We start from the raw sequence: 26,496 nt of genomic DNA on the forward strand, positions 1-26,496 counted from the left end.
CACACTAGGTGGCCAGTCTGCTCCTGGGTGGGGGGGGGGCAAGGACCCGGCCAGCAGGGGGTGCAGATGGGCAAGTATTGCCTGCCCCAAGGTGTGGAAGTAGTGGGAGCAGATTTGGGGTACTGGAGCTTGGTGAGTGGGGGCCCTAGAGGGGAGGGGATTGCTGAGTTAGCCGGAGTGAGCACCCCCAGGATGATCTCTTCCTCTCTTTCTCTCTTCCCTTCTTCTTTGCCTCCAGGCTTGGTGCTTGCGTATTGAATCCACTAACTGGTGGGCTTTTATTTATTTTTTCCCCCTGACATATAGTGAGAAATAGAGAGGGAGAGAGACAGAGGGAGACCTGCAGCCCTGCTCCTGAAGCTTCCCCCCTGCAGGTGGGATCAGGGCTTGAACCCAGACCTTTGTGAGCTCTGCATGGTGCCTCTCCCCGCCCCCCCCCCCCGTAACTCTCCAGGGACACCTAAGTTTCTGCCCCATTCAGGGAGGAGCTGGAGGGGTGAGTGATACGTAGCCAGGGTGCAAGCTCACACCACTCAGCATGGCTCTGAGCTTGGGGTCTGCACCCCTACTTCCCTGCCCCTGCTCAGGAGGGTGGCCTGTCTCCGGGGGGGGGGGGGCTCTCTGCCAATCCCTGGCCTTGGGGGAGGAGCCGGGTCTGCACAGGGGCCGAGGGTGGATGGTGGGGGGGGGGCTCTGGGTGCAGGGTGCTGGGCTGGGGTGGGGGCCTCCTCTTGTCCACAAGTCACGTGAGGTGAGTGGTCGGGGGTGTGTTCTGGGTCAGCTACATCGGGGGGTGTGTGGGGGGTGGCCTGCTGTCCTGGACTCAGCAAGGCTCCTCCTCCAGCCCCTAAGCCCCCAGCCCCAATTGCTCTGGAGCTGCCCTGCTGGCCCCCAGCCTCACTTGTCCGTCTGTCCCTCTGTCCCAGCCAGTGCTGACACAGTGGTAAATGTAGCTTCTGGTGGCCAGCCGTGGATGCCGAGCTCAGAGCCCCTCCAGAGTCTTCTAGTTATTTATTAGGTAGAGACAGAGAGAAACAGAGAGGGGAGAGGGAGATAGAGAGAGAAAGAGACAGAGAGACACCTGCAGCCCTGCTTCACCACACGTGAAGCTACTCCCCTGCAGGTAGGGCAACCAGGGGCTTGAACCCGGGTCCTTGTGCATGGTGGCATGCGTACAATCTACCCGTGCGCCTGGCCACAGCAGGAGACACAGTGACGGTGACGCACAGTGGTCACACAAAGGACGTGCCTGTGTATCTGAGGCTCCAAGGTTAAGGGTTTGATCCCCAGGGCCACCATGAGCCAGAGCTGAGCAGGGCTCTGCAGAGGGCCTCAGGCCAGGTGAGGACAGGGCCTGCCGTCAGCTGTCGGCGGAGGGCTGGCACATTGACCCAGCATTCCAATCATTAAATAAAAGGGGGCGGGGCGTTAGCGCAGTGAGTTAAAGGCACAAAGTGTGAAGCTCAAGGACCGGCATAAGGACCCTGGTTTGAGCCCCTGACTCCCCACCTGCAGGGTAGTCCCTTCACAGGTGGTGAAGCAGGTCTGCAGGTGTCTGTCTTTCTCTCCCCTTTTCTGTCTTTCCCTCTTCTCTCCATTTCTCTCTGTCCTATCCAACAACAACAATGATAAACAACAATGATAAACAACAAGGGCAACAAAAGGGAAAAAAAAATAGTCTCCAGGAGCAGAGGATTCATTGTCAGACTCCAAGCCTTAGTGATAACCCTGGAGGAAAAAAAAATCAGAGGGCTCACCCTGAGGGCATATACTTGGCCTTGCACCCTCAAGGATCTGGGTTTGTCTGAGGGTTTAGTTACCACATGGGAGCACCATACGCGGACGGGGGGAGGTTCATGGTGCTGTGTACCTCTCTCTGTCTCTGTCTCTCTCTTCTCTCTCTCTTTTTTAAGATTGTATTTACTTGTTAATGAGAAAGATAGGAGCAGGGGTAGACAGCATAATGGTTATGGAAAGAGACTCTCATGCCTGAGGCTCCAAAGTCCCAGGTTTAATTTCCTGCACCATCACAAGCCAGAGCTGAGCAGTGCTCTGGTAAAAAAAAAAAAAAAAAAAGAAAAAGAAAAAGAAGGAAAGAAATGAGAAAAATAGGAGAAGAGAAAGAACCAGACATCATTCTGGCACATGTGCTGCCGGGAATTGAACTCAGGACCTGCTGCTTGAGAGACCCGTGCCCCATCCATTGCACCACCTCCCGGACCACCCGTCTCTATCACTATTGAAAGGGAGTGGCGGGGGTGGAATCGCACAGGTGCAGATAAATGAATGAAGATAAATACCAGGCAGAGATTCTCAGCATTTCCAGAGATAAAAGCCTGGGAGGGTGATAGGCAGGGACTGGCCCTGGGCATGGTGGCCTCCTCCTCTGCCCCCTCCCCTGGCTCGGCCAGTGGCCCCTTCACACGTCTGTCCTGGGCTGTCCTGTCTCTTTGTCCCGTCTCTTGGGTCCCAGATGGAGACACGGAGGTGGAGGACGCCCCCCCCTCCAGGTGAGGAGCTGGGGGTGAGGCTGAGACGCTGGTGCTGGTACAGGACCACCCCCTTGGACTGGACAGATGTGCTATCTGTGCTGTGCAGCTGTTGAGTGAGCTGCCTGACCTCTCTGTGCTTCCTCTGGGAAAGGGAAAGGGGAACAGCAAGATGGCACCTGGTACAGCGCACATGTCACCATGGATAAGGACTTGGGTTCAAGCCCCTGGCCCCCACCTGCAGGGGGAAAGCTTCATAAGTGGTGAAGCAGGGCTGCAGGTGTCTCTCTGTCACTCTCCCTATCTCCCCTCCTCTCTCAATTTCTCTCAGTCTCTATCTAATAATAAATAAATAAAAATATTTAAGAGAAAAACAAAAGCAAAAAGATCATAGGAGCCACATTTCTATGGGCAGAGGCAGGCTCCTCAGCGCACCTGATTCCCAAGCAGGTGTAGGTCAGGGTGTTGGGGGTCACTCCAGGTGGAGACCACTACCCTCCATTTATTTTCCTGAGCCGATGGGCCCAGAGGTGGTCTGCAAGGGGACAGGCTGGAGAGCTCTGCTCTGGCTCTGAGATTTCACTCATTCATTCATTCATTCATTCACCCATTCATTCACTCATTCATTCAGAGAGAGCCAGGGCATTCTGACACATGCCCTGCTGGGGCTTGAACTCGGGACCTCATGCTCGAAGGGCCAGAGCTCTGCGCACCGTGCCAGCTCCCAGGCTTGTTCATTGGTTCATTTTTCGCCGTCCCCAGGATTTCACTGTCTCCAGGTCCTCCTTGCCAGGCCGAGCCTCTGCGGCACCTGGGGTGTGGGGGACTCCGTGGGTGACCAGGCTGAGCAGAGCAACCTTGGTGACAAGGCGCTGAGGAGGAGACAGGCCGGCTGTCAAAGGCAGTGACCCGGCTGGGGCCTGCTGGGGTGACCCCACGGGGACAGGGCCGGTTGATCTTGGGGCTGCAGGGCACACCCCGCCCCTGCTGCTGGGGCTCCAGGCTTTGCCCAGTGAACGGGGTGAGGGGTGTGTCCAAGTGATGGAGTGGGCGTGCCCACGTGGTGAGGGGCGTGTCCAAATGATGGGGTGGGCGTGTCCACGTGGTGAGGGGCGTGTCCACGGCATGGGCGTGTCTGGTGGCTGGAAGGCGTGTCCACGTGTGGGCGCAGCGGTAGTGTCTCTGTGGTGATTGGGTGGCCTTGTCCATGGCGGGGGCATGTCCAAGGGGGTTCGGTGGGCGTATTCAAGTGAGGGTACAGTGGGCGTGTCCACGTGGTGGTGGGCGTGTTCATGAGGATAAGTCCAGGTAGGGGCCTTGAGGGCGTGACCACGTGGCAAAGCTGCGCGCACCCGCTGGGCTATTTCTCCGAGCCCCTCATTGCTGGGTCCCCCTGTTCACTCTGCAGGGGTCCAGCACCCTCTGTGAGAAAGTGATAAAGGCGGTCCCTGTCCTCAACCCACAGGCCTGATCAGTGACGCCCTGCCGTGCACGATTCACAGAGCACCCGGGCCCCCTGGCACATAGAGGGCACTCAGTTCATCTTGATGGAGCAGGGGCTGGGACACAGCAAACCCGGTAGAACACACACATCACGGTGTGCAAGGACCGGGGTTCAAGCCCCGCGGCCCTACCTGCAGGGGGTGGAGCCGTGTTGCGGGTGTCTCTCTCCCTCTCTCTTTTTTTTCCTATGTATCTTTTAAAAAATATTTATTTTATTCCCTTTTGTTGCCCTTGTTTTTTTAATTGTTGTAGTTATGATTGCTGTTGTTATTGATGTCGTCGTCGTTGGATGGGTTGTTGGATAGGACAGAGAGAAATGGAGAGAGGAGGGGAACACGGAGAGGGGGAGAGAAAGACAGACACCTGCAGACCCGCTTCACCGCCTGTGGAGCGACTCCCTGCAGGTGGAGGGCTGCGGGTTCCAACCAGGATCCTTAGCCGGTCCTTGCACTCTCTCTTTTTAAATTAATTAATTGTTTATTTTTGCCTCCAGGGTTATCTCTGGGGCTCAGCACCAGCACTACTTATCCATTGCTCCTGGAGGTAATTTTTCCCATTTTGTTGCCCTTGTTGTTGTTATTGTTGTAACAGCTGTTGTTGTTGGATAGGACAGAAAGAAATTGAGATAGGAGGGGAGACACAGAGGAGAAGAGAAGAAAGACAGACACCTGCAGACCTGCTTCACCGCCTGTGAAGCTTTCCCCATGCAGGTGGGGACCGCAGGCTTGAACATGGGTCCTCACACACTGTAATGCGCCTGGGCCCTCCTATCTCTCTCTGGTCTCTGAGGTTAAGACAAGGAACCTCCAGGGAAATTCTTGGGTGGGGTTCAGTCTGAAAGGAGATGAGGAGAGCAGGGGTAGATAATACGAATTGTTATACAAAGAGACTCTCCTGACTGAGGCTCCAAAGTCTCAAGTTCAATTCCCCATGCCACCATAAGAATATTGCTCTGGTTTTAAAAAATATTTTAATAAAAAATTAATGAAATGAAAAATAAATAAAGAAAATGAGATGGGGGGACGTGGTCCGGGAGGTGGTGCAGTGGATAAAGCATCGGACTCTCAAGCATGAGGTCCTGAGTTCAATCCCCAGCAGCACATGTACCAGAGTGATGTCTGGTTCTTTCTCTCTCTTCTCCTTTCTTTCTCATTAATAAATAAATAAAATCTTAAAAAAAAAAAAAAAAAAAGAAAGAAAGAAAATGAGATTGAGCCATAGGCACTGGTGTCCCTGTTGGGAGTGACCTTGGTGTAGGGGACACTGTCAGCAGCCTCTCTGAGGGAAGAACACAGGTAACAGGCCTCCTGGTCCTCTGGCATATTCCCTCTCTCTCTCTCTCTCTCTCTCTCTGTCTCTCTCTCTCTCTCTCTCTCTCCCTGCAGCCCCAGCTCAAGATCATTAGTGAGAATCTGCACCACAGCGCCCGGTGCAAACTGATCAGAGTGAGCTTGAGTGCTGGGTGCAGGGGGGTGGGGTGGGGGATGCCGCTAATCAGATTTGAGCCCGAGATCTCATCTAATTTCCTGCATCCAGGAGCTGGCAGGTGGGCCCCATGGGAGCCGGCCCCTAATTTGGTTTGGGAAACAAGCTGATGGCCGCTGTGGGGAGAGGGCTGGGACCCAGGACCTGTGAGTGGGTGCTGGGTGTGGCCGGACCCAAGGTGCCAAGGGCGCACCCTACTGGGGAAGCCCAAATCCAGAAGACCGAACAAACTCCAGGAGGCTGTGTTCCTGCCTTGGTGCTCTTTGTTTTTTTTAAAGTCTTTTTAAAAATTAATATTGGGGGGATCGAGCGGTAGTGCAGCGGGTTAAGGGCACGTGGCTCAAAGCACAAGGACCACAGTAAGGATCTGGGTTCGAGCCCCCGGCTCTCCACCTGCAGGGGAGTCGATTCCCAGGCGGTGAAGCAGGTCAGCAGGTGTCTGTCTTTCTCTCCCCCTCTCTGTCTTCCCCTCCTCTCTCCATTTCTCTCTGTCCTATACAGTCTCTCCGTGGCTGACCCCCACCCTGGCCGTGCTGGGCAGAGGTCAGGCGCCCTGGTGTGCGCTCCCTCTGGGGGGATGGGGCAGGACTGGGGGGTGCTGTCCAGTCCGATGGTGCTGGATGGGACAGGGACCTGTGGACGGGGCTGTTAGGACGGATCACGGGGGAAATGAAGGAGGAAGGGGTCTCACACTGCTGCTCCCTCCAGAACCTCCCAGGGGTGTCACCCAGTGGGGTCTGGGTCCTGGTCAGCTGAGGCCGCACCCTACAGACTGGAGTCCCCCTCCCCACTCTAGACCTCTGTCCACTTCATCCACACAGCAGGGCTGGGTGCGGGCATCCTCTCTCTGTACCCACACACTGGACACCTTGGGCCCCCTTCCTCACCCCGTTTCCTGCCTCACATTTTTGTTTTATTTTTAAAAAACATTTATTTATTCATTCTTTTTTGCTGCCCTCGTTTTATTGTTGTAGTTATTGTTGTTGTTGTTGGCTAGGACAGAGAGAAATGGAGAGAGGAGGGGAAGACAGAGAGGGAGAGAAAGACAGACACCTGTGAAGCGACTCTCCTGCAGGTGAGGAGCCGGGATCCTGACACCGGGTCCTTGGGCTTTGTGCCATGTGCGCTTAACCCGCTGCACTACCGCCAGACTCCCTCTTTTTATTTTTTATTTTATTATTATTATTATTATTTTTACCACTGCTCAGCTCTGGTTTATGGTGGTGCAGGAGACTGAACCTGGGACTTTGGCGCCTCAGGCATGAGAGTCTCTTTGCATAACCATTATGCTATCTACCCCGCCTTACTTTCTTTTTTAACTTATTTTTATTATCAGAGCACTGCTCAGCTCTGGTTTATGGTGGTGTAGGGGGTTGAACCTGGGATTAGGATCCTCAAGTATGAGAGTCTTTTTGATTTTTTTATTATTATTATCTTTATTTATTGGATAGAGACAGCCAGAAATTGAGAGGGAAGGGGGAGATAGGGAGAGAGACATAAAGATACCTGCAGCACTGCTTCACCACTCTGCAAAGCTTTCCCCCTGCACGTGAGGACGAGGGTTCTTGAACCTGAGTTCTTGTGCATTGTAACATGTGTGTTCAACCAGGTGAGCCACCACCCGGTCCCTGAGAGTCTCTCTGCATAACCATTATGCTATCTACCCCTGGCCCCTGCCTCAATTGCCCTTTCTTCCTCCCCCTCCGCCCCTCTCTCCAGAGCCCTGCTCAGCTCTGGCTGATGGTGGTGCTGGGGATTGAACTTAGGACCTCAGAGCCTCAAGCAGGAGAGTTGTTTGCAGAACCACTATGCCATCCTCCCTGCCCCTCTTTTTCATTCTTTTTCCACAGAGCTGGGGCCTCATGCGGGCGCCATTTCTATGCCCAGGCGTCTGCCACACTCACGCAGAGACACGGAGAGAAGGCTCAGCTCCCAAGAGCTGACTCAAACCTGGGGCATTCCAGCTTTCTCTTCCCGTCTGCCAGTCCCGAGTGCCTCAGCTACTCCCGTGGCTCCCCAAACTCCATGAGCCCAGCAGTCACAAGTGGTGTCCACCAAGACTTTCTGGGGCTCCCCCTGGGGCATGCAGTTCTGATGGGGTGGGGCTACAGGGAAAAGACCCAGGAGGCAGGGGGGGGGGGAGGCACGGGGAATGGGGCAGCTGGTGCCTATCTGCAGCCTCTAGGGGCCTCAGCTTTACCCCTAAGCTTGTTCTTTACTATCTAATATTCAACCAGCCTCACCTGTGGCTTCCTCTCGGCTCTGGGAGATGTGGGGCCACTGGGGGGATCAGTTGGGGGTGGGGTAAGGCTGCTCAGGGCAAAGGGAGAGTATGCACTCTGGTTTCTGTGGGGGGAGGCGGGGGTCAAGCTCGGGACCTCGTGCCTGGGAGTCCCAGGCTATGTCCAGGGTGCCCCTCCCCAGGCTGCACATTCTGTGACCTAATCTCTGATTCAGATCTGAAATTCCTGCCATTCCCAGTGCCACCCTTCCCCGCGGGGAGCCAGTCACTCTGGACAATCACAAGGCGAGGATCCTGGGTGCTGTGTGTGGGAAGGGACATGAAGACCCGGGTTCAAGCCCCCGGCCCCCACCTGCAGGGGGGAAACGTCACGAGTGGTGGGGCTGGGCTGTGACTGTAGGCCTTTCTCTCTCTCCTTTTTTTTTTCTCTCTCTTGCCCTCCCTTTTCTCTTTCCCTCTTTCCCTTTCTCCCTCTCTCTCCCCCCTCCCCTATCTCCCTCCCTCTCCCTCCTTCTCTCCCCCTCTCCCCCATCCCCTCTTCTCTTCCCCCTCTCTCTTTCTCTCCCTTTCTCCTCTCTCCTCCTCTCCTCTCCTCTTTTTCTCTTCTCTCCTCCATCTCTCTCTCTCACACACACTCTCTCTCTCTTTCTCTCCTCCCCCTTTCTATTCCATGAGCCGCCCTAGGAGTCCTTTGTCGATAGCTGTCCTTGTATTTCCAGTACATGCTCTTTCTTGAGAAACAAAACAATTTTTTAAAGATTTTATTTATATATTAATGAGAAAGATAGGAGAGAGAGAAAGTACCAGACATCACTCTGGCACACGTGCTGCCGGGGATCGAACTCAGGACCTCATCACCTCCCGGAGCACACAAAACCATTTTTATTTTATTTTTGTCTCCAGGGTTGTCGCTGGGGCTTAGTGCTGGCACTTATGGATCCTGGAGGCCATGTCCCCATTTCATTAGACAGGACACAGAACTTGAGAGGGATGGGGAGGGAGAGTGGGAGAGACACCTGCAGACCGGCTTCACCACTTGTAAAGTGTCCCCCCCCACAGGTGGGGAGCGGGGCTTGAACCCCAAACCTGGCACAGGCCCTTGCGCTTAGTACTATGTGTACTTAACCAGGTGTGCCACCGCCCAGCCCTCTTTATTAGTTTTTTTAATCTTTATTTATTTTCTAGACAGACACAGGCAGAAATAGAGAGGGAAGGAAGTGATAGAGAGAGACAGAGACCCCTGCAGCCCTGCTTCACCACTCACAAAGCTTTCCCCCTGCAGGTGGGGACCGGGGGGCTTGAACGCAGGTCCTTGCACAGGTGGTGCAGTGGATAAAGCCTGAGGTCCTGAGTTGGATCCCCAGCACTGCATGTGCCAGAGTGGTGCTCCAGGTCTACCCCCATTAATAATACACAGAGATTGGGGCCCAGTGGTGGTGCACCTGGTTGAGCGCACATGTTACAATGCAGAAGGACCCAGGTTTGAGCCCCCGGTCCCCACCTGCAGGGGGAGAGCTTCACAAGTGGTGATGCAGGGCTGCAGGAGTCTGTCTCTCTCCCTCTCTATCACCCCTTCCCTCTCAACTTCTGACTGTCTCTAACAAATAAATAAAGATGAAAAATAAAAATAATAATAATACACAGAGATTTTAAAACATTTGAAGGGGCTGGGTGGTGACACACCTGGTTGAGCGCATATGTTACAATGCAGAAGGACCCAGGTTTGAGCCCCTGGTCCCCACCTGCAGGGGGAAAGCTTTGCACATGGTGAATCAGGGCTGCAGGTGTCTTTCTGTCTCTCCCTATCACTCCTTTCCCTCTTGATTTCTGATTGTCTCTATCCAGTAGATAAATCAAGATAATGACTAAAAATAAAAACATTTGATTTATGAAGGAGAGGAGAGAGGAGGGGGAGACCGGAGTCTCACTCTGGCATGTGCTATGCTGGGGAATGAACTTGGGACCTTCAGACTGGAGAGTTCAACACACTAGCCAGTGTGCCACCTCTCAGGCAGTGTAAATAAGCCAGAAAGAGAGAGAGAAAGAAAGGAGACAAGTGAAGAGAGCTTTTTTTTTTTTTTTCCGCTTTTTGTTTTTTATTTTTATTAGATAGAGACAGCCAGAAATTGAGAGGAATGGGGAGATAGAGGGGAAGAGAGACAGAGAGACACCTGTAGCCCTGCTTCACCCCTCGTGAAGCTTCCCCCCTGCAGGTGGGGACTAGAGGCTCGAACCCGGGTCCTTGTGCACTGTAACTTGTGTGCTCAACCAGGTGCGCCACCATCAGGCCCTGTTTCTTTGCTTTTACCAGAGCACTGCCCAGCTCTGGTTTATGATAGTGCGGGGGATTGAACTTGGGACTTTGGAGCCTCAGGCATGAGAACTTTTTGCATAACCATTATTGACCTCCACCCAGTTTCTGGCTGTCTCCAGCCAGTAAATAACGACAATAAAATTTTAAAAAGAAGAAAGGGAAGGGAAGAAGGGGGAAAGAGAGAGGGTAGCTCAGTGGTGGGGAGCAGGACTTGTATATGTGCCTGGAGTTTGACCCCCAGCACAGAGCGTGTTCTGGTCTCATGAATCACTTTCAGAGAAGGTGGAGGGGGGAGCAGCTGTCCACAGAGGCCTGGCCTCGGAGGGGCTAGGAAGGGGAGGCTCACCCCCAGATTCCTGCCTAGAGGAATGTGCCCACAGCCCCGGCCCTCGCCCTGCAGCTCTGCTGAGGGTCACTGGTGGTGGCTGGGGGGGGGGGCAGTCATGGGGATGGGGAGGGTGTTCTCAGGGTGCAGGGGTGAGATGTGGGGGTCCATCCAGGCTGCAGCCGATCAGGATGAGGGGTGGGTGGGGCTGGGGGGGTCATCTGATGTCACCCCAGCCTCTGGCCAGGGGACAAGGGGCCCTGGGCACTCCCCCTGGTTCCCGTGGGGCGGGGGTCGCAGCAGAGCCTCCCCAGGCTCCTCTGCCCACCCAGGTGCCCAGTCTCCGCCCGACCGCCCCACCCCCGGGTGCCGCCCCACCCCCGGGCGCTCACCCTCCCTTATCCACAGGCTGCTGCACAGGATGTCGGCAGACGAGAGGCTGCGGGGCCCGGGCCGCGGCTCCTTCATCAAGACCGAGCCCCCCTCCAGCCCGTCCTCCGGCCCCGACGGCCTGAGCCACCACAGCCCCAGCGGCTCCTCGGACGCCAGCGGCTTCGGCCTGGCCCTGGGCGCCCACGCCGGCGGGCTGGACTCGCCCCCCATGTTCGGGGGCGCGGGGCTGGGGGGCCCTCCGTGCCCCCGCAAGGCCTTCGAGGACTGCGGCGGGGGGCTGGCGGAGGAGGCCGTCAAGTGCGAGTACATGCTGAGCGCCATCCCCAAGCGGCTGTGCCTGGTGTGCGGGGACGTGGCCTCCGGCTACCACTACGGCGTGGCCTCCTGCGAGGCGTGCAAGGCCTTCTTCAAGAGGACCATCCAAGGTGAGTGCTCGGGGACCCCGTGCGCGTGGGACACCCTCTCCGGGACCCCCCAGTGCCCCCTGTGTCTCCTGCCCACGTGGGAGACGGGTCCAGCCTTTGCTGCCCTCGGGTGCTGGGTGGGAGGCCTTACGGGCAGCCCCTCCTGGTGGGCACCCCAAGGCCCCAGCTTGCAGGGCTGTTGGGGGTCCCTGCCGTGTTCCCTGCGTGTCTCTGGGATCCCTGGGCGTTGGGGAACTGCCTCTCCTGGGCCCCGGGGAGGGCTGGTCTGGCAGATGTGCTGGAGCCCTGATGGTATCTGGGCAGATGTGCTGGAGCCCTGATGACACCTCCGGCTTAGTCAGGGGCCTGAGGGGGTCCCCTCGTGGGCTGGCATGGATCCAGCACAGAAGCTCTTGGTGGGGCGCTGGCCTGCCACCCCCCTGCCCGTCCTGCTGTCCCCAAGCCCTCCCTGCACCCCCGCTGCCCTCTTGAGACAGCCAGCCCTCCCCTCCCCCCACCCCCCCACCCCCCCCACCCCCCCACAGTGCTTCTCTTATTTACCACACAGTGCGTGTCTCCTCCTCAGGGTGACTTAGTAACCCAGTGAACTCAGCAGGTAGGCCGTCCCCCCCCACCCCCGGGGGCTGAGTGCACTGGGACTCTGCCTCAGTTTCCCCATCAGCTGGCTGAGAGGGTGTCTGGCTCAAAGGCTGAGAGGCTGTATCAAAGGAAGTTTCAGTGCTGTGGTCTCTCTGCTTCTGTGTCTCTAGCTATGAAAAATAAATGAATATATATATATATATCATAGTAAGTGAATATGTATATATATATTAAATAGCATTGCCTGGAACCTAGCATGTGATTAAGAAGTATTTGCATCTTTGTTTTCACTTTGAAGCAATCCAAGAGCACACTTGCTAAGACAGTAGTCATGATATATAGATATATAGATATATAGATGCCTGACCACCTCTGAATTCTGGTTGCCGATGATGCTGGGAATTGAACCTGGGGCCTTTGGTGCCTCAAGCATTACTTATTCATTTGTTAATTAGTTTATTACTGAAGCACTACTCTACTACTGGCTGGGGTGGAGGAATTGAACCTGAGTCTCAGCAGGCTACAGCAGGAGAGTCATTGCATAAGATAGTTACGCTATCTCCCCCACCCACCCCTGGTTTAGCTTGTCTTATCAAGCAGGGCAAGTTTTTACAAGTACTTATACGCAAATAAAGCATCATAATACATATATTTAAACTAATTAATTACTTTACTTTTTTTTTTTTTACCGGAGCACTGCTCATCTCTGGCTTTTGGCGGTACAAGGGATTAAACCTGGGACCTTGGAGTCTTTGGCATGAGAGTCAGTTTGCGTAACCGTAATGCTTTAAATATTCACTTTAAAATTTCTTTATTGGGAGATTAATGGTTTACGGTCAACAGTAAAATACTATAGTTAGTACGTGCGTAACATTTCTCAGTTTTCCACATAACAATTCAGCTCCTCTGCCATCATGTTCCAGGACCTGAACCTTCCCCTCCACCCCAGAGTCTTACTTTGGTGCAATGGAGTTAAATAATGTTCTCAGTGAGTCCTTTAAAACTAAGCTTGGTAAAAACTTGACATTAAAAAAAAAAAGTGGTCTGGGAGGTGGCGCAGTAATAAAGCTTTGGACTCTCAAGCATGAGGTCCTGAGTTCGATCCCTGGCAGCACATGTGCCAGAGTGCTGTCTGGTTCTTTCTCCCTCCTCCTATCTTTCTCATTTATCAATAAATAAAATCTTTTAAAAAAAACAAACACCTCGACATTAGGGCTGGGGAGACTGCATAACAGTTCTGCAAAAATAATTTACTGCCTGAGGCTCTAAGGTCTTAGGTTCAATCCTCAGTGCCACCATCAGAGCTGAGCAGGGCTCTGGTCTAAGTCTCTCATGTATTTCTTTTTTTTTTCCTCCTCCAGGGTTAATGCTGGGCTCGGTGCCTGCACCATGAATCCACCGCTCCTGGAGGCCATTTTTTTCCCCTTTTGTTGCCCTTGTTGGAGCTTCTTGTGGTTATTATTATTACCCTTGTTGACGCAATTCGTTTTTGGTTAGGACAGAGAGAAAAGGAGAGAGGAGGGGAAGACAGAGAGGGGGAGAGAAAGACAGACACCTGCAGACCTGCTTCACCGCCTGTGAAGCGACTCCCCTGCAGGTGGGGAGCCGGGGGCTCGAACCGGGATCCTTATGCCGGTCCCTGCGCTTTGCGCCACATGCGCTTAACCCACTGCGCCACCGCCTGACCCCCTCTCATGTATTTCTTTCATTGAAATACATTAAATAAAACATTTAAAGAAAACTGACACAGAGAACAGTCAAAAGGAAAGCGATCTTTAGGGAGACCCGCATCAAGGTTCTCTGCAAAAGACTCCTGCCTGGTGCTCTGAGGTCCCAGGTTCAACCCCCAGCACCACCATCAGCCAGAGCTGAACAGGGCTCTGGTCTCTGTGTGTGTATCTTCCTCTCTGGATCTTTCTTTTAGAAACAAATTTATAAATATTAAAGAAGTAGTCTTCAAAAGTAGATCCCATGTCCCCTGTACTTTCTCCAAAAGAAACCCTGACACCAGCCTCCTCTCGCAAATACTCCTGAGTGTTTTGTAAGCTGGACTGGCCTCTATCATGGCGGCTGGAGGTGTCCCGCCCCCCCTGTCAGCTCCATGCCCCTGAGCCCCAAGCCTCCGCCTTTGGGAAGCCCTGAATGAGACTTCTGTCCCCCCTCTTCAGCCCCACTCGTCCATCTCTAATCAGTATGTGGGGACATTTGACACAGAAACAGGGAGACCTTTTTTCCTCCTTAAAGAGGTTGTCTTTATTTTAAGACTCTTCCAGGTCAGTTTGGAGGGGCGGGGGGGGGGGGGCTGCTTTCAAAGACAGGAATCCATCTTCTCTCCAGTTCTTCAGTGGACTGGATAGAAACTTCTAGAAACAACTTGGTGCGGACTCGGAACTTGCCCTGCTGCCCCAGGAGCGTTCCCAGGCCTGCAGCCCCGCAAGGAGTGTGTACACAGCCTTAACGGGAGGCCTGGCTCTTCCTGGAAATGCCAAGACAAACACCGGCCCTGAGCTCAGGGACCGAGCTGCTCTGGTCTCTCCTCTCAGAGACAAGTTTCGCTTGCCTCACAGCCGAAAGGCTTCTGCCCCAGGCGGGGAGAAGGAGGCTCTGAGGTTTCCTTTAACTCTTTAGTTTTCACTCTGAGCAAAGATCTTGATTCTGTGGTGTCTGGTCCTAGTAGTTGTAGTTGTAGAAATCAGAAGGAGAGTGAGTATAAAGACAATGAAATCTGGAGCCCGGTGGTGGTGCACCTGGTTGAGGGCACAAGTTACAATGTACAAGGACCCGGGTTCGAGTCCCTGATACCCACCTGCAGGTGTAAAGCTTTGTGAGTGGTGAAGCAGGGCTGCAAGTGTCTTTCTTCCTCTCTGCCTCCCCCTCTGCTCTCCCCATTTCTGGCTTTCTCTATTTAATTTTGTTTATTTTAATGAAAGACATATGAGGAGAGAGGGAAAGAGAACCAGAGAATTATTCTGGTCCATGTGCTACCGGGAATTGAACCCAGGACCTCATGCTTGAGAGTCCAGTGCTTTATCCACTGCGCCACCTCCTAGACCCTCTCTTTTTAAGTTCATATAAACTTCCAAGCCCTGCCTTCACTTTCATTCTTTTTTAAATTATATATATATGTATGTATTTACTTACAAGAGGAATAGGAAGAGAGAAAGAACCAGACATCGCTCTGGCACATGTGCTGCCGGGGACTGAACTCGGGACCTCGTGCTTAAGAGTTCGACACTTCATCTACTGTGCCATCTCCCGGACCACTTTCTTTTTTTCCCAGAGCCCTGCTCAGCTCTGGTTTAAGGTGATGTGGGAGATTGCATTTGGGACTTCAGAGCCTCAGGCATAACCATTGTGCTGTCTACCTCACCCCCTCGACCACGGCTTTCTCTGTCCAATAAGTAAAGATAATACAATTTAAAAAAGGAAAAAGAGGATACTATCTGACCTGTAATTTTGGATGGCTGGAGATAAGCTGAGCACTAGAGTGACTGTGTGTGGCGGCTGCTCCCGGAGGAATTGGGGGGCCTGCCCCTGGGAAAGTGGAAACTGGAGCAGAAGCTTCCAGACTGCAGGTTCTTTCTTTGACCAGAAGAACCCCATCAGCTCTTCAGCTCTGGCTTCCGGTGGTGCAGGGGATTGAACCTGGGACTTTGGGGCCTCAGGCGGTAAAATCCTTTACAGAACCCTAATGAGGGCAGGTTCTTAACTAGGGTGCTGAAGCCTCAGAGGCTGAAGCCTCAGAGTGCAGTGGGGGGTGGGTGGGGGTGCTTCAGCCCGCAGGGCATGTGAGCCTTGCTCAGCTCTGTGGCGTCATCTCCAAGGGGAGACGCTTTGTGGAAATGTGCCTTGCTACATGATGGAGCGTTTCAGACACCCCACGACATCCGGGAATGCGTGAGCTGGGCGAGGGAGGGGAGAAGAAGTGAGGAGGGTGGGTGCAGCCTGGAGGCCGGCTGCCTTCTTGATGTTTTGGTCTCCCAGGACACCACCTAGCCGGGAGCATTTGCACACCAGCTGTGGCTACTGGTGCTTAGGCTGAGAGCTCAGCGCAGAAAGAAGCCTGTGAGCATCAGTTTTCTGGCCCTTTTGGGGGGAGATAGCTCACCTGTAGTGTGCAGCTTTGCCATGTGCATGTCTGTTCAAACAATAAAGACAATAAAACATTAAAAAGGAATTACATAAGTAGATGAATAAGCACTTCCTACCACTGCAGAGCTAAACACAGATGTGTTTAAACACAGATGTGTATGTCTCCCCCCATTATGGGACTTACTGTCCCCCCTGATCACTCCTGTTAGGGGGCTGCAGCCAAGAAAGGGACTTTACCATTGTGACAGCCAGAATCCAAGAGCTTAGAGTCAGACACCCTGACAACCTCCCCATCACACACACCAAAAATGTGTGCTTGCCAGGCTTCCTGACCAGGGAGATGGGGACCATCTACTTGATGGAATTGAGCACCAGAGGGAGAGAGAGAGAGAGAGAGAGAGAGGTGGGGTGGGGTCGGGGGGTAGATAGAATAATGGTAATGCAAAGAGACTTTCATGACTGAGGCTTTAAAGTTCCAAGTTCAATCTCCAGCACCTTAATATAACAGAGCCTAACACCCCATCCATTGGTCACCTCCTGGGCCACATTTATTTATTACTTTTTTAAAATATTTAATTTATTCCCTTTTGTTGCCTTTGTTTTATTGTTGTTGATATTGATGTCGTCATTGTTGAATAGGACAGAGAGAAATGGAGAGAGGAGGGTAAGACAGAGAGGGGGAGAGAAAGACAGACACCTGCAGACCTGTGTCAACGCCTGTGAAGTGACTCTCCTGCAGGTGGGGGACCGGGGGCTTGAACCAGGATCCTTACGCCGGTCTTTGCGCTTTTCACCACATGCGCTTAACCTGCTGCACTACCGCCCGACTCCATATTTATTACTTTTCAAAAAATTATTTATCTATTCATGAGAAAGACAGGTGGAGAGAAAGAACCAGACATCACTCTGGTACATGTGCTGCCAGGGATTGAACTCAGGACCTTGTGCTTGAGAATCCAATGCTTTATCCACTGCGCCACCTTCTGGACCACAATTTATTACTTTAGAGGAGATGAGGGAGAGGGAGCGGGAGGCTGGGAGAGAGAGAAGAGAGAGGGAGAGAGAAAGAGAAGCTAGCAGGATAGCTCGCCTGTGTGCTGTCGGCGTGGCCCTGGTCTCACTGAAGGAAATTCTGTTCTGTGCTTTCTCTCCCTGCCTCTGTCTCTGGTGCTTGTGATGCAGGGAATTGAACTCAGGACCTAACGCATGAGAGGCCAAGGCTTTATCCCCAGGGCCACCGCCTTTCTGAAGACACACATGAGCCCCGCGCTCCAGAGCACGGCCACGGCTGTCCAGGCCGCCCCCCAGGGCTGTGCCAGTTCGGCTGTCCCCTGCCAGTCTCAGACCCGGGCACACGTGTGGTCTCAGCTGCTGGCCAGGGCCTACTCTTCTCACGTACACCACCCAGCATGCCACAGGTCTCTGGGGGTCACCTTGTTCACGCCCTCCTTCCCTCCCTCCTCAGGTGACACCCTGTGAGGATGCAGTTTGCCTGATCTGCACGCACATGAGTGAAGGGCTCTGGGTATGAGAGTCATGCGCTTATAACTGCATTTTAATTTTAGCTGGAAATACATACATTTTTTTTATTGGCTGGTGCCCTGCTCAGCTCTGGCTTATGGTGGTGCCAGGGACTGACATGGAATCTTGGGGCCTCAGGCATAGCCGATGTGCTATCTCACCAGCCAACACCATTTTCTTTTCTCCTCCTCCTCTTTCTTTTTCCCAGAGCCCTGCTCAGATCTGGCTGGTGTTGGTGGTGGGGATTGAACCTGGGGCCTCAGATGCTCAGGCAGGAAAGTCAGTTTGCAGAGCCATTAGACTACCCAGTGCCAAGAGGCTTTTTTTCTTCCTGTGATTTTTAAAAAAATAAACGTTAAGTTTTGCATCTTTTTTTTAGATTTTATTTATTAATTAATGAGAAAGATAGGAGGGAAGAGAAAGAACCAGACAGCACTCTGGGATCAAACTCAGGACCTCATGCTTAAGAGTGCAAACCTTTATCACTGCGCCACCTCCTGGACCACTTTTTTTTTTTTTTTTTTAACCAGAGCACTACTCAGATCTGGTTTATGGTGGTGTGAGGTATTGAACCTGGGACTTTGGAGCCTCAGGCATGTTAATCTCTTTGCATAACCATTATGCTATCTCCCCCACCCTATTTTAAAGTCACTTATCTTGGTATTTCAGAGTGGGCTGTCTTCATCTTAGTTATGCAAGAATTGATAGCTTTGATAGAATTGAAGCTTCTAGCTGTAGACTTTTCCCAGGACCATTAAGACAGTATTTATTTTATTTATTCATTTATTTTACAGGACAGAGAAACTGATAGGGGAAGTGGAGATAGCTGATAGATAGATAGATAGATAGATAGATAGATAGATAGACAGACAGGGAAGCACCAAACCCCGCCTCACCACTTGTGAAGCTCCCCCCCGTTGGAGCGCTCACAGTCTTAGAGATAGTTTGTCAGGTGGGGGTATAGTGGTTCTGCAAAGAAACCCTCACGCCTGAGGCTCCAGAGTTCGAGGTTCAATCCCCTCTCCTTCTGCCAGAGATGAGCAGGGCTCTGGTTAAAAAAAAAAAAAAGTTGGTCTGTTCATTTTATATATATATAGTTTTTTAATTATCTTTATTTATTTATTGGCTAGAGACAGCCAGAAAGCAAAAGAGGAGGGGAGAGAGACCGGGGGCTCAAACCTAAGTCCTGTACCATGCACTCAACCAGATGTGCCACCATCTGGCCCCATGCTGTCTCTTTTTTTAAAAAAAATATTTTAGGGAGTCGGGCTGTAGCGCAGCGGGTTAAGCGCAGGTGGCGCAAAGCACAAGGACCGGCATAAGGATCCCGGTTCGAACCCCAGCTCCCCACCTGCAGAGGAGTCGCTTCACAGGCGGTGAAGCAGGTCTGCAGGTGTCTGTCTTTCTCTCCTCCTCTCTGTCTTCCCCTCCTCTCTCCATTTCTCTCTGTCCTATCCAACAACGACAACAACAATAATAACTATAAAAATAAAACAACAAGGGCAACAAAAGGGAATAAATAAATAAAATAAATATTTAAAAAATTAAAAAAAATTTTAGGGGCAGAGGGTAGAGAGCATAATGGTTATGCAGAGACTCTCTTGCCTGAGGCTCCAAAGTCCCAGGTTCCATCCCCACCACCATAAGCCAGAGCTGAGCAGTGCTCAGCTAAATATACATACATATAGTTTTTAAAAAACTTATTATTAGATAAACAGAGAAATTGAGAGGGCAGGAGAGATAGAAAGAGACAGAGACACCTGCAGCCCTGCTTCACCACCCATGAAGCTTTCTCCCTGCAGGTGGGGACCAGGGGCTTGAACCTGGGTCTTTGAGCACTGTAATGTGAAGGCTTAACCAGATGTGCCACCATTTGGCCCCTCAGCTCTATCTCAAACAAACAAACAAAACTATTCAGAGTGCTGGCTCAGCAGAAGCCTGTGGAGACAGATGTTGGAGGCAGGAGAGAGGAACAGACAGCAGCACCCTAGTCCCCAAAGACCTGAAGGGAGTTGCCTGCGGGGAGGTCTGATGCTCAGGGAGGTGTGAGGGGCCTCAGGCCTGAGCTTGCTGGGAGGCCTAGGTGGGCAGACCAGTGGGAGGTAGTACAATCACAAAGCTTCTTTTCCGAGGTGATGTGCGGGGTGTGTGTGTGAACTCTGAGGCCAGGTATGGCCAGGTAGGGTGGGAGGGGCTGTTAGTTCCTTCTGAGGGAATCCCAGAGATGCCTGTCTCTGGGTGAGGAGGGGGCAAGGTGCCTCTGGCTGAAGGAATTCTGGGAGTGGCAGGAAGGGGGCTGCTGGCCTGTTCACACAGCCCCTCAGTCATGCTGGGAGCATCCCAGCCTCACCTCTGTCCCGGGCCCAGCCCCAGGACGCAGTCTGGAATCTCTCTCTCAACAACCTCCAGAGATGAAGCTGGGGAGCATGTGACATGGGGGGGGTGCTATGCTGTTTAAGTGCCTCCGTCATAACTGTAAAGGGAAAACTCCAGACCAGGGGTCAGGCCCCTCAAGCTCCATGGTGAGTCCTCTTGGTGACCAATATACAGTCGGCTGAGCTGTCACAGGTGAAATCTTAAAACTTTTTGCCACAACTGCAATGATAAAACAAGGGGAAAATTTAAAAAGATTTTATTTATTTATCAATGAGAAATATAAGAGGAGAGAAAGAACCAATCTCTGGTACATGTGCTGCTGGGGATTGAACTCAGGACCTCATGGTTGAGAGTCCAATGCTTTATCCGCTATGCCACCTCCCGGACCACTGTCTCTCTCCCTCTCTATCACTCCTCTTCCCTCTCCATTTCTGGATGCCTCTATCAAATAAATAAATAAATAAATAAATGAATAAAAAAATTTAAAACACTATAGGAGAGGGGAAGGAGAGACAGAGAGACACCAGCAGCATTGTCCACTGATCATGAAACTTCCTCCATGCAGGTGGGGACCTGGGTATTTGCACTCTGTAAAGTGCTTCTAGCAGGGCGCACCACTGCAGGGCCCCGGATGAACTAATGTCATCACCCAGCAGGTGGGGCTTAGAAACAGGACCCAGTGAGGCCACCTGACAGCCAACCACCAGAAGGAAATAATTTTTTAAAGAATCTATTTATTCATGAGAAAGAGAAAGAACCTGACATCACTCTGGTACGTGAGTTGCTGGGGATTGAACTCAGACCTCATGAGTCCAGTGCTTTATCCACAGCCGCCACCTCCTGGACCACAGAAATAAACAACTCACATTAGAAACCCCCTCTCTCTGGATCAAGAGTTAAGTGCTTGTTAGTGCTCAGCCCGACACTGACTGGCCCTGGCTGTCCCCAGCCTCCACATGAGGGGACAGATTGAGCCCAGTGGGTGTGGGGAATGATGGAGACGCCCACAGCAAAGACAGAAGAGCCTGACACCCTCTCAGTGTGGGACCCCAGATGCCACCAGCCAGGCTGGGAGGTAGTGGGGTTCAGGGATGCCAGAGCTGGGGTGGCCGATTGTCACCCAAACCCAGGCCCTGGAGCGTGAAGGGGGGAGATCTCTCTCCCTCCAGTCAGAGCTCAGAACTTTCTAGAGAAGCCCAGCTGGGGGGGGGGGGTGAGCTCTGCACCTGTGGTCTCCTGCTCTCTGTTGATCTTCTGAATGTTTTATCTATTTCATCTATGACATTTAATTTCCCATAGAGTCGGCAGTGTGATTAACCTATCGGTTCATCTGTTTGGGAATGTGAATATTGACTTGATTTTCCAAGAAGCCACACAAGCCAGAGTGACCCGGGAAATGGTTAGAGTTCTGGGGAGATGTCATCATGGTTCTGCAGAAAGACTCTCCTGCCTGAGGCTCTGAGGTCCCGGGTTCCATCCCCAGCACCACCATCGGACAGAGCTCAATGGGGCTCTGGTCTCTCTATCTCTCTCATTAAGCTAAAGCAAAGTCTTTATTTTTTATTAGCTATATTTATTTTCTGGATAGAGACAGACAGAAATTGAGAGGGAAGAGAGTGGCAGAGAGGCACTTGGAAACCTGCTCCACCACTTGCAAAGGTTCCCCCTGCAGGTGGACCAGTGGCTTGAACCACTTCACCGCGTACGTCACCACCCGGCCTCTCACATGATTCTGTATCTCATGCAGTCCTCTCTGTCTCCCTTCCTCCTACCTGTCTGTGATTATTGCTCTGTTCCCTCCTGTGATTGTCTCTCTCCCCTCTCGTCTCGCCTCTCCTCTCCCCTCCATCTCATGTGATCCCTTCCCAGCTTGCAGGTAATAAGAGATATTTGAAAAATAGCAGTTTTGGTGAGGCCTTGGGGCCCCCTGCTGCAGCCTCTCCACACGGGGCCAGGCCAGGGACCTCTGAGCAGCCTGCCCCTCTGTGCCCGCAGGGAACATCGAGTACAGCTGCCCGGCCACCAACGAGTGTGAGATCACCAAGCGGAGACGCAAGTCCTGCCAGGCCTGCCGCTTCATGAAGTGCCTCAAAGTGGGGATGCTGAAGGAAGGTGAGCCCCGAGGCCCGCGCTGATGGGGCGGGGGCACCCCACGCGAGGCCCTGCCCACACCTGGGCTCCCCGCAGCCCACCCACCACGGTGCCGACTCCCTGTGTCCCCCCTGCCCTGGGATGTGGGGTGTCCACAAAAGCAAGACTGGCCAAGGTCTCCTCATAAAGTCTGCACCCCAAGAGCTGACTCTTCACCCTGCAGTGGGGACACCCCCCCGATGGCCTGGGGTGAGGGGGGAGATGGTGGGAGATGCGTTTCCTCAGGGCCAGCTGGCCAGGCGCAGGGGACAGCTCTGTGACCATGCCCTGCATGCCCTCTCATGGCTCCCGGCACCGCTCAGGAGCCAGTGAGGCTTGGAGACTTACTAGAGTGTGAAAAAGCGTCCTGGACCATTACAATCTGCACCCTGCCAGGGCAGGGGTCCCCTCAAGCCTGTCCTGATGCCAGCTGGGGGCACAGCATTTGTCTCAAACTGTCATTTTTATCAAGAAGACCAGCACTGGAGCTCAAACCCAGGGCCTGATGCTGCAGCTCTGAATCCCCTCCCCCTGTCTCCATGAGCAGACCCCCGACAGCCCCATTTCTGCAACCCTCCCCCCAGGCCATTGCCTCTTTGGGAGCCACTCTGTCCTCAACACGGGGACCCAAGCAGTCCTCTACTGAGCGCTTCCCAGAGGTTAATTCTCACTTTTTTTCTCTCTTTTTTTAATCATCATTTATTTATTGAATAGAGACAGCCAGAAATCGAGAGGGAAGGGGGAGACGGAGAGAGGGGCCAGGTGGTGGCGCACCTGCAGGGGGAAAGCTTTGCAAGGGATGAAGCAGGCTTGCAGGTGTCTCTCTGTCTCTCTGTCTCCCCCTTCCTCTCGATTTCTGGCTGTCTCTAGCCAATAAATAAAGATAATAAAAAATTTAAAAAACAGAGAGGGAGAGAGACAGAGGGGGCTGGGTGGTGGCACACCTGGTTGAATGTACACATTACAGTGCTCAAAGACACAGGTTCAAGTCCCCGGTTCCCACCTACAGGGAGGAAGCTTCACAAGCTGTCAGGTTGTAGGTCTCTCTCTCTCTCTTTCTCTCTTTCCATCTCTCTCTCTCCCTCACCCATCCCTCTCAATTTATCTCTATCTCTATCCAAAATAAATTAATTATTTTTAATATTTGGGACTGGGTGGTGGCACACCTGGTTGAGTGTACATGTCACAGTGCTCAAGGACCTGGGTTCAAGCCTCCCCCCCCCCCCCGGTCCCCACCTGCTGGGGAGAAAGCTTTGCAAGTGGTGAAGCAGGTCTGCAGGTATATGTAACATGTGCGCTCAACCAGGTGCACTGCCCCCACCCCACCCCCGTTTTTTCTCACCCTCCTCCCACCTCTGCTCAGTCTTTCGACCATTCCTGGGGCATCAGTCACTCCCCCCCCCCACAGCTGGTCCTTACAGACTCCCCCTACACCCACTTCTCCTCCCTCAAGCCGCCCCTCCTCCCTGCCTGGCCTGTGCTTTCTGGAAGGCGTCTGGTGCCAGGGACCCCATGGCGTTGGTTCTCTCTACCTCTCTCTCTCTCTCTCTCTCTCTCTCTTTCTCTCTCCTCCCCCCCCCCCCCCCGGGCAGGAGGCTCCTCAGGCCCCCGAGACCAGCTCTGCCACCAGCTCTCGTCATGACACTGACAGGACCCTGCTCAGGTTCCCACTCATGGGACTCCATAGACTTGCTTCTGGCAGCTTCTGCCTCTCACCTGTGCCAAACACCACCTTCCTGGCCCGGGGCTGAAGATCGAGGGGGTGAGGGGAGGAGGGGGGACTCCCCTTGGAAATTCTTTCTCTTCTAACACACACACACACACACACACACACACACACACACACACGTTTCTGAAACCAGCCAACCCTCCAGCACTTCAGGGAGTTGTTGGACCTGAGCCCTGGGAACAGTGATGAATGTTTTTGTCACCACAACTAGGTTTCTGTCTCACACATGCACACGCACACCCGCCCAGGATCCCAGAGGCCATCCCATGTGACCCACTCAGGCCCAGGGACCCCATGAGCTCCGTCTCCGTCTAGCTGGGGAGGGGGAGGGCTGGAGCCCATGGAGTCACAGGAGATGGTCGGTTCCGTCTATGCCTGGGGGCTCCCATCAGGGGTCTCAGCCTTGGAGCTTTGTGTGGGTGACAGACTCAGCGCTCACACACTGAGCTGCAGAAGACCCCCGCACCACAGGGCCCCTGGGGGCTGCCTCCTCACGTCAGAGCAGCGAGGCAGACAGGTGTGCAGGCCAGCTGGGGCTCTCTCCTCCTGGTTTCTGCTTTATTTGATGGGACAGAGAGATTGAGAGGGAAGAGGGGGCGAGAGAGATGCCTGCAGTCCTGCTCCCCTGCTCCCCTGCTCATGAAGCTCCTAGTGGTGCCCGTCCGATAGTGGAGTCTAGCTCAGGACAAAGGAGAAGAAACAGATGCAGGCTCAGTTCTCTGTCTCTCCTCTTGCCCTCTCCCTCTCCCTCTCTCTTTGAGGGTCAAGATAAGATAAGAAAAACACATTCTCTTGTTAAAGGGGAAGGGGGTGGAGCATCTTACCCCCATCCCAAGGCTCCATTATGCATTTTTTTTCTTAGCAAATAATTGAGGAGAGAGCATGATTATCCAGGTAAATCAAGCTTTAGTGAGAACATTCACCTGTTGGAGGAGAGAGAGAGAGAGAGAGAGAGAGACTGACAGTCAGTTGGTCACATGGTAGTCCTGAGAGATGGGGGGGGAACAGGACTGACTGACTTACATTCAGTAGTAGAGAGAGAGAGAGAAAGAGAGAGACACCTCTCAGACTCGGGGTTTAAACCCAAACCTCGCCTACACCTATAATCACCCCTATTTCTGGTGGTAGCATCTCTCCCTCAACTCTGTCCCCACCTTCTGGTGCATATCAGGAGGTCCGACCCCATGTGGCTCTGGACTGAGTGTCCAGCACCTCCTCTGGGAGTAAAGCAGGGCTGACTGATTGGGGTGGGGCTTCTCCGGGTGAGGGGACCCTGGTGGGGACAGGCTTCTGGCTGTCCAGACACAGAGCTCTGACTGGTTGGTTATTTTTGGCATCTGGATGTAACAGAGAGAAACCCAACCCCCCCCCCGCCTCCTCCCCCTGGCAGCCACCCTGTGCTCTCTGCAAGGCTGGCATGGTGACCAGCTTTGGGGAGGCAGGAGAGGGGGAGGCAGAGGGAGACAGTTTTACTCCTGTTAAGAAAAACTGGTCCTCTGAGACCAGCTGGCTGCCACCTGTGAACTTGAAGTGTGTGGGGTGAGGTGGTGCTCTGACTGCCTGACCAGCAGTGGGCCTGGGCTTCCTTATGATCTGCCCCAGGAGAGGAATTGCCTTTCTGATGGTGCTGTGTGCTGGGGAGGGTGCTTAAGTCTCAGGTCCCCTTGGGTGTTTGTTGACACATGGACCAGAACTCTGTGCTCCCTGATTTCCGCAGGGGGTCATGAGGCTGGGGACAGTCTGGGCTTCTGGGCCGGAGGCCCTACCCGCTTCCTGCTGTGGGTGTCCGGGCTCCCTGTCTACACAGCAGGCCCAGGAGAGGACCTTCTTCCCCCTGGCAGGGGACCTCCGTGGGCCGGGCCACAGCTGTCAGCGTCTGTCAGGAGAGCCCCACCCCCATGCCTGCATCCTCCCCCACTGCTTCACTTCTCACAAAGCTTTCTCCCTGCAGGTGGGGACGGGGCCTTGAACCCAGGTCCTTGTGCACCTGTGACATGTGCGCTCAACCAGGTGCGCCACCATCTGCCCCCAACTTTTTCTTTTTCTCTGCTCAGCTCTGGCTGATGGTGGTGTGGGGGTTGAACCTGGGGCCTCAGAGCCTCAGGCAGGAGAGTCTGGCTGTCTCCCAGCCCTACAGACTCTAGAACCCCCCTGGGCTCCTTGAACCTGGGTCTCAGGAGCCACACTTGCCGAGAGCATATGCCCACCCACTCCTGTGAGACCTGAAGGCCGTGCTCGCCCTCTCCCCAGCCCCCTCCCCACAGTGGGGGACCCTCTTCTCCTGGGGTCCCCAAGATCTGGCCTCCTGAACCTCTTTGCCCTGTGCTTGGAGCTGGGCTTTTGCAGACGGGTGGGTTCAAGAGCAGGGGGGCTACCTGGGGTGGATCCAGAAGGTCCCTGAGTCCCCGGGGGCTGGGCCGAGTGTCAATGACAGTCCTTGCAGAATGGCCCCAACATCTGGCCTGCAGCTGGCGGGCTGGGGACACCTGCAGAGACCACCGAGGAGACAGCGCCCTCGGGCGCCCCCTGGTGGTGCTGACACCTCCCCCCCAACAGGTGTGCGCCTGGACCGTGTGCGTGGAGGCCGCCAGAAGTACAAGCGACGGCTGGATGCAGACAGCAGCCCCTACCTGAGCCTGCAGGTGGCCCCACCCAGCAAGAAGCCCCGTGAGTGTCGCGTGGCTGGGGCCTCCTCATGCCGTGTCACGTGTGTGGCTTCAGGTCACAGGTTCCTGTGAGGGCGGGACCCTCAGCCTCCCCCATTGAAGGGGTCTGGGAGTCCCAGCCTAGTCACCTGGGGTCAGAAGGCGGGGTCAGTAGAGCACACACATACTATGCACAAGGACCCAGGTTCAAGGCCCCCTCCCCATCCCCACCTGCAGGAGGAAAGCTT

General features: G+C 53.7%; 1 protein-coding gene across 5 annotated transcripts in view; it reads left to right on the plus strand.

Annotated features, from left to right (window-relative positions):
• The window catches only part of ESRRB (estrogen related receptor beta), a 135,169-nt gene that overhangs the window by 93,413 nt on the left and 15,260 nt on the right, over window positions 1-26,496 (plus strand). For 4 of the 5 annotated variants that reach the window (XM_060181279.1, XM_060181281.1, XM_060181280.1 and 1 more), the window contains 3 exons: window positions 10,767-11,176; window positions 21,740-21,856; window positions 26,160-26,270. In XM_060181279.1, the coding sequence (XP_060037262.1) occupies window positions 10,767-11,176; window positions 21,740-21,856; window positions 26,160-26,270 (638 nt within the window). Of the gene's footprint in view, window positions 1-4,484; window positions 4,536-10,766; window positions 11,177-21,739; window positions 21,857-26,159; window positions 26,271-26,496 lie in introns of those variants that run through there. The other variant, XM_060181282.1, reaches the window with a different exon arrangement.

This window comes from Erinaceus europaeus, chromosome 22 (genome assembly GCF_950295315.1).
Source record: "Erinaceus europaeus chromosome 22, mEriEur2.1, whole genome shotgun sequence".
NCBI lineage: Eukaryota > Metazoa > Chordata > Mammalia > Eulipotyphla > Erinaceidae > Erinaceus > Erinaceus europaeus.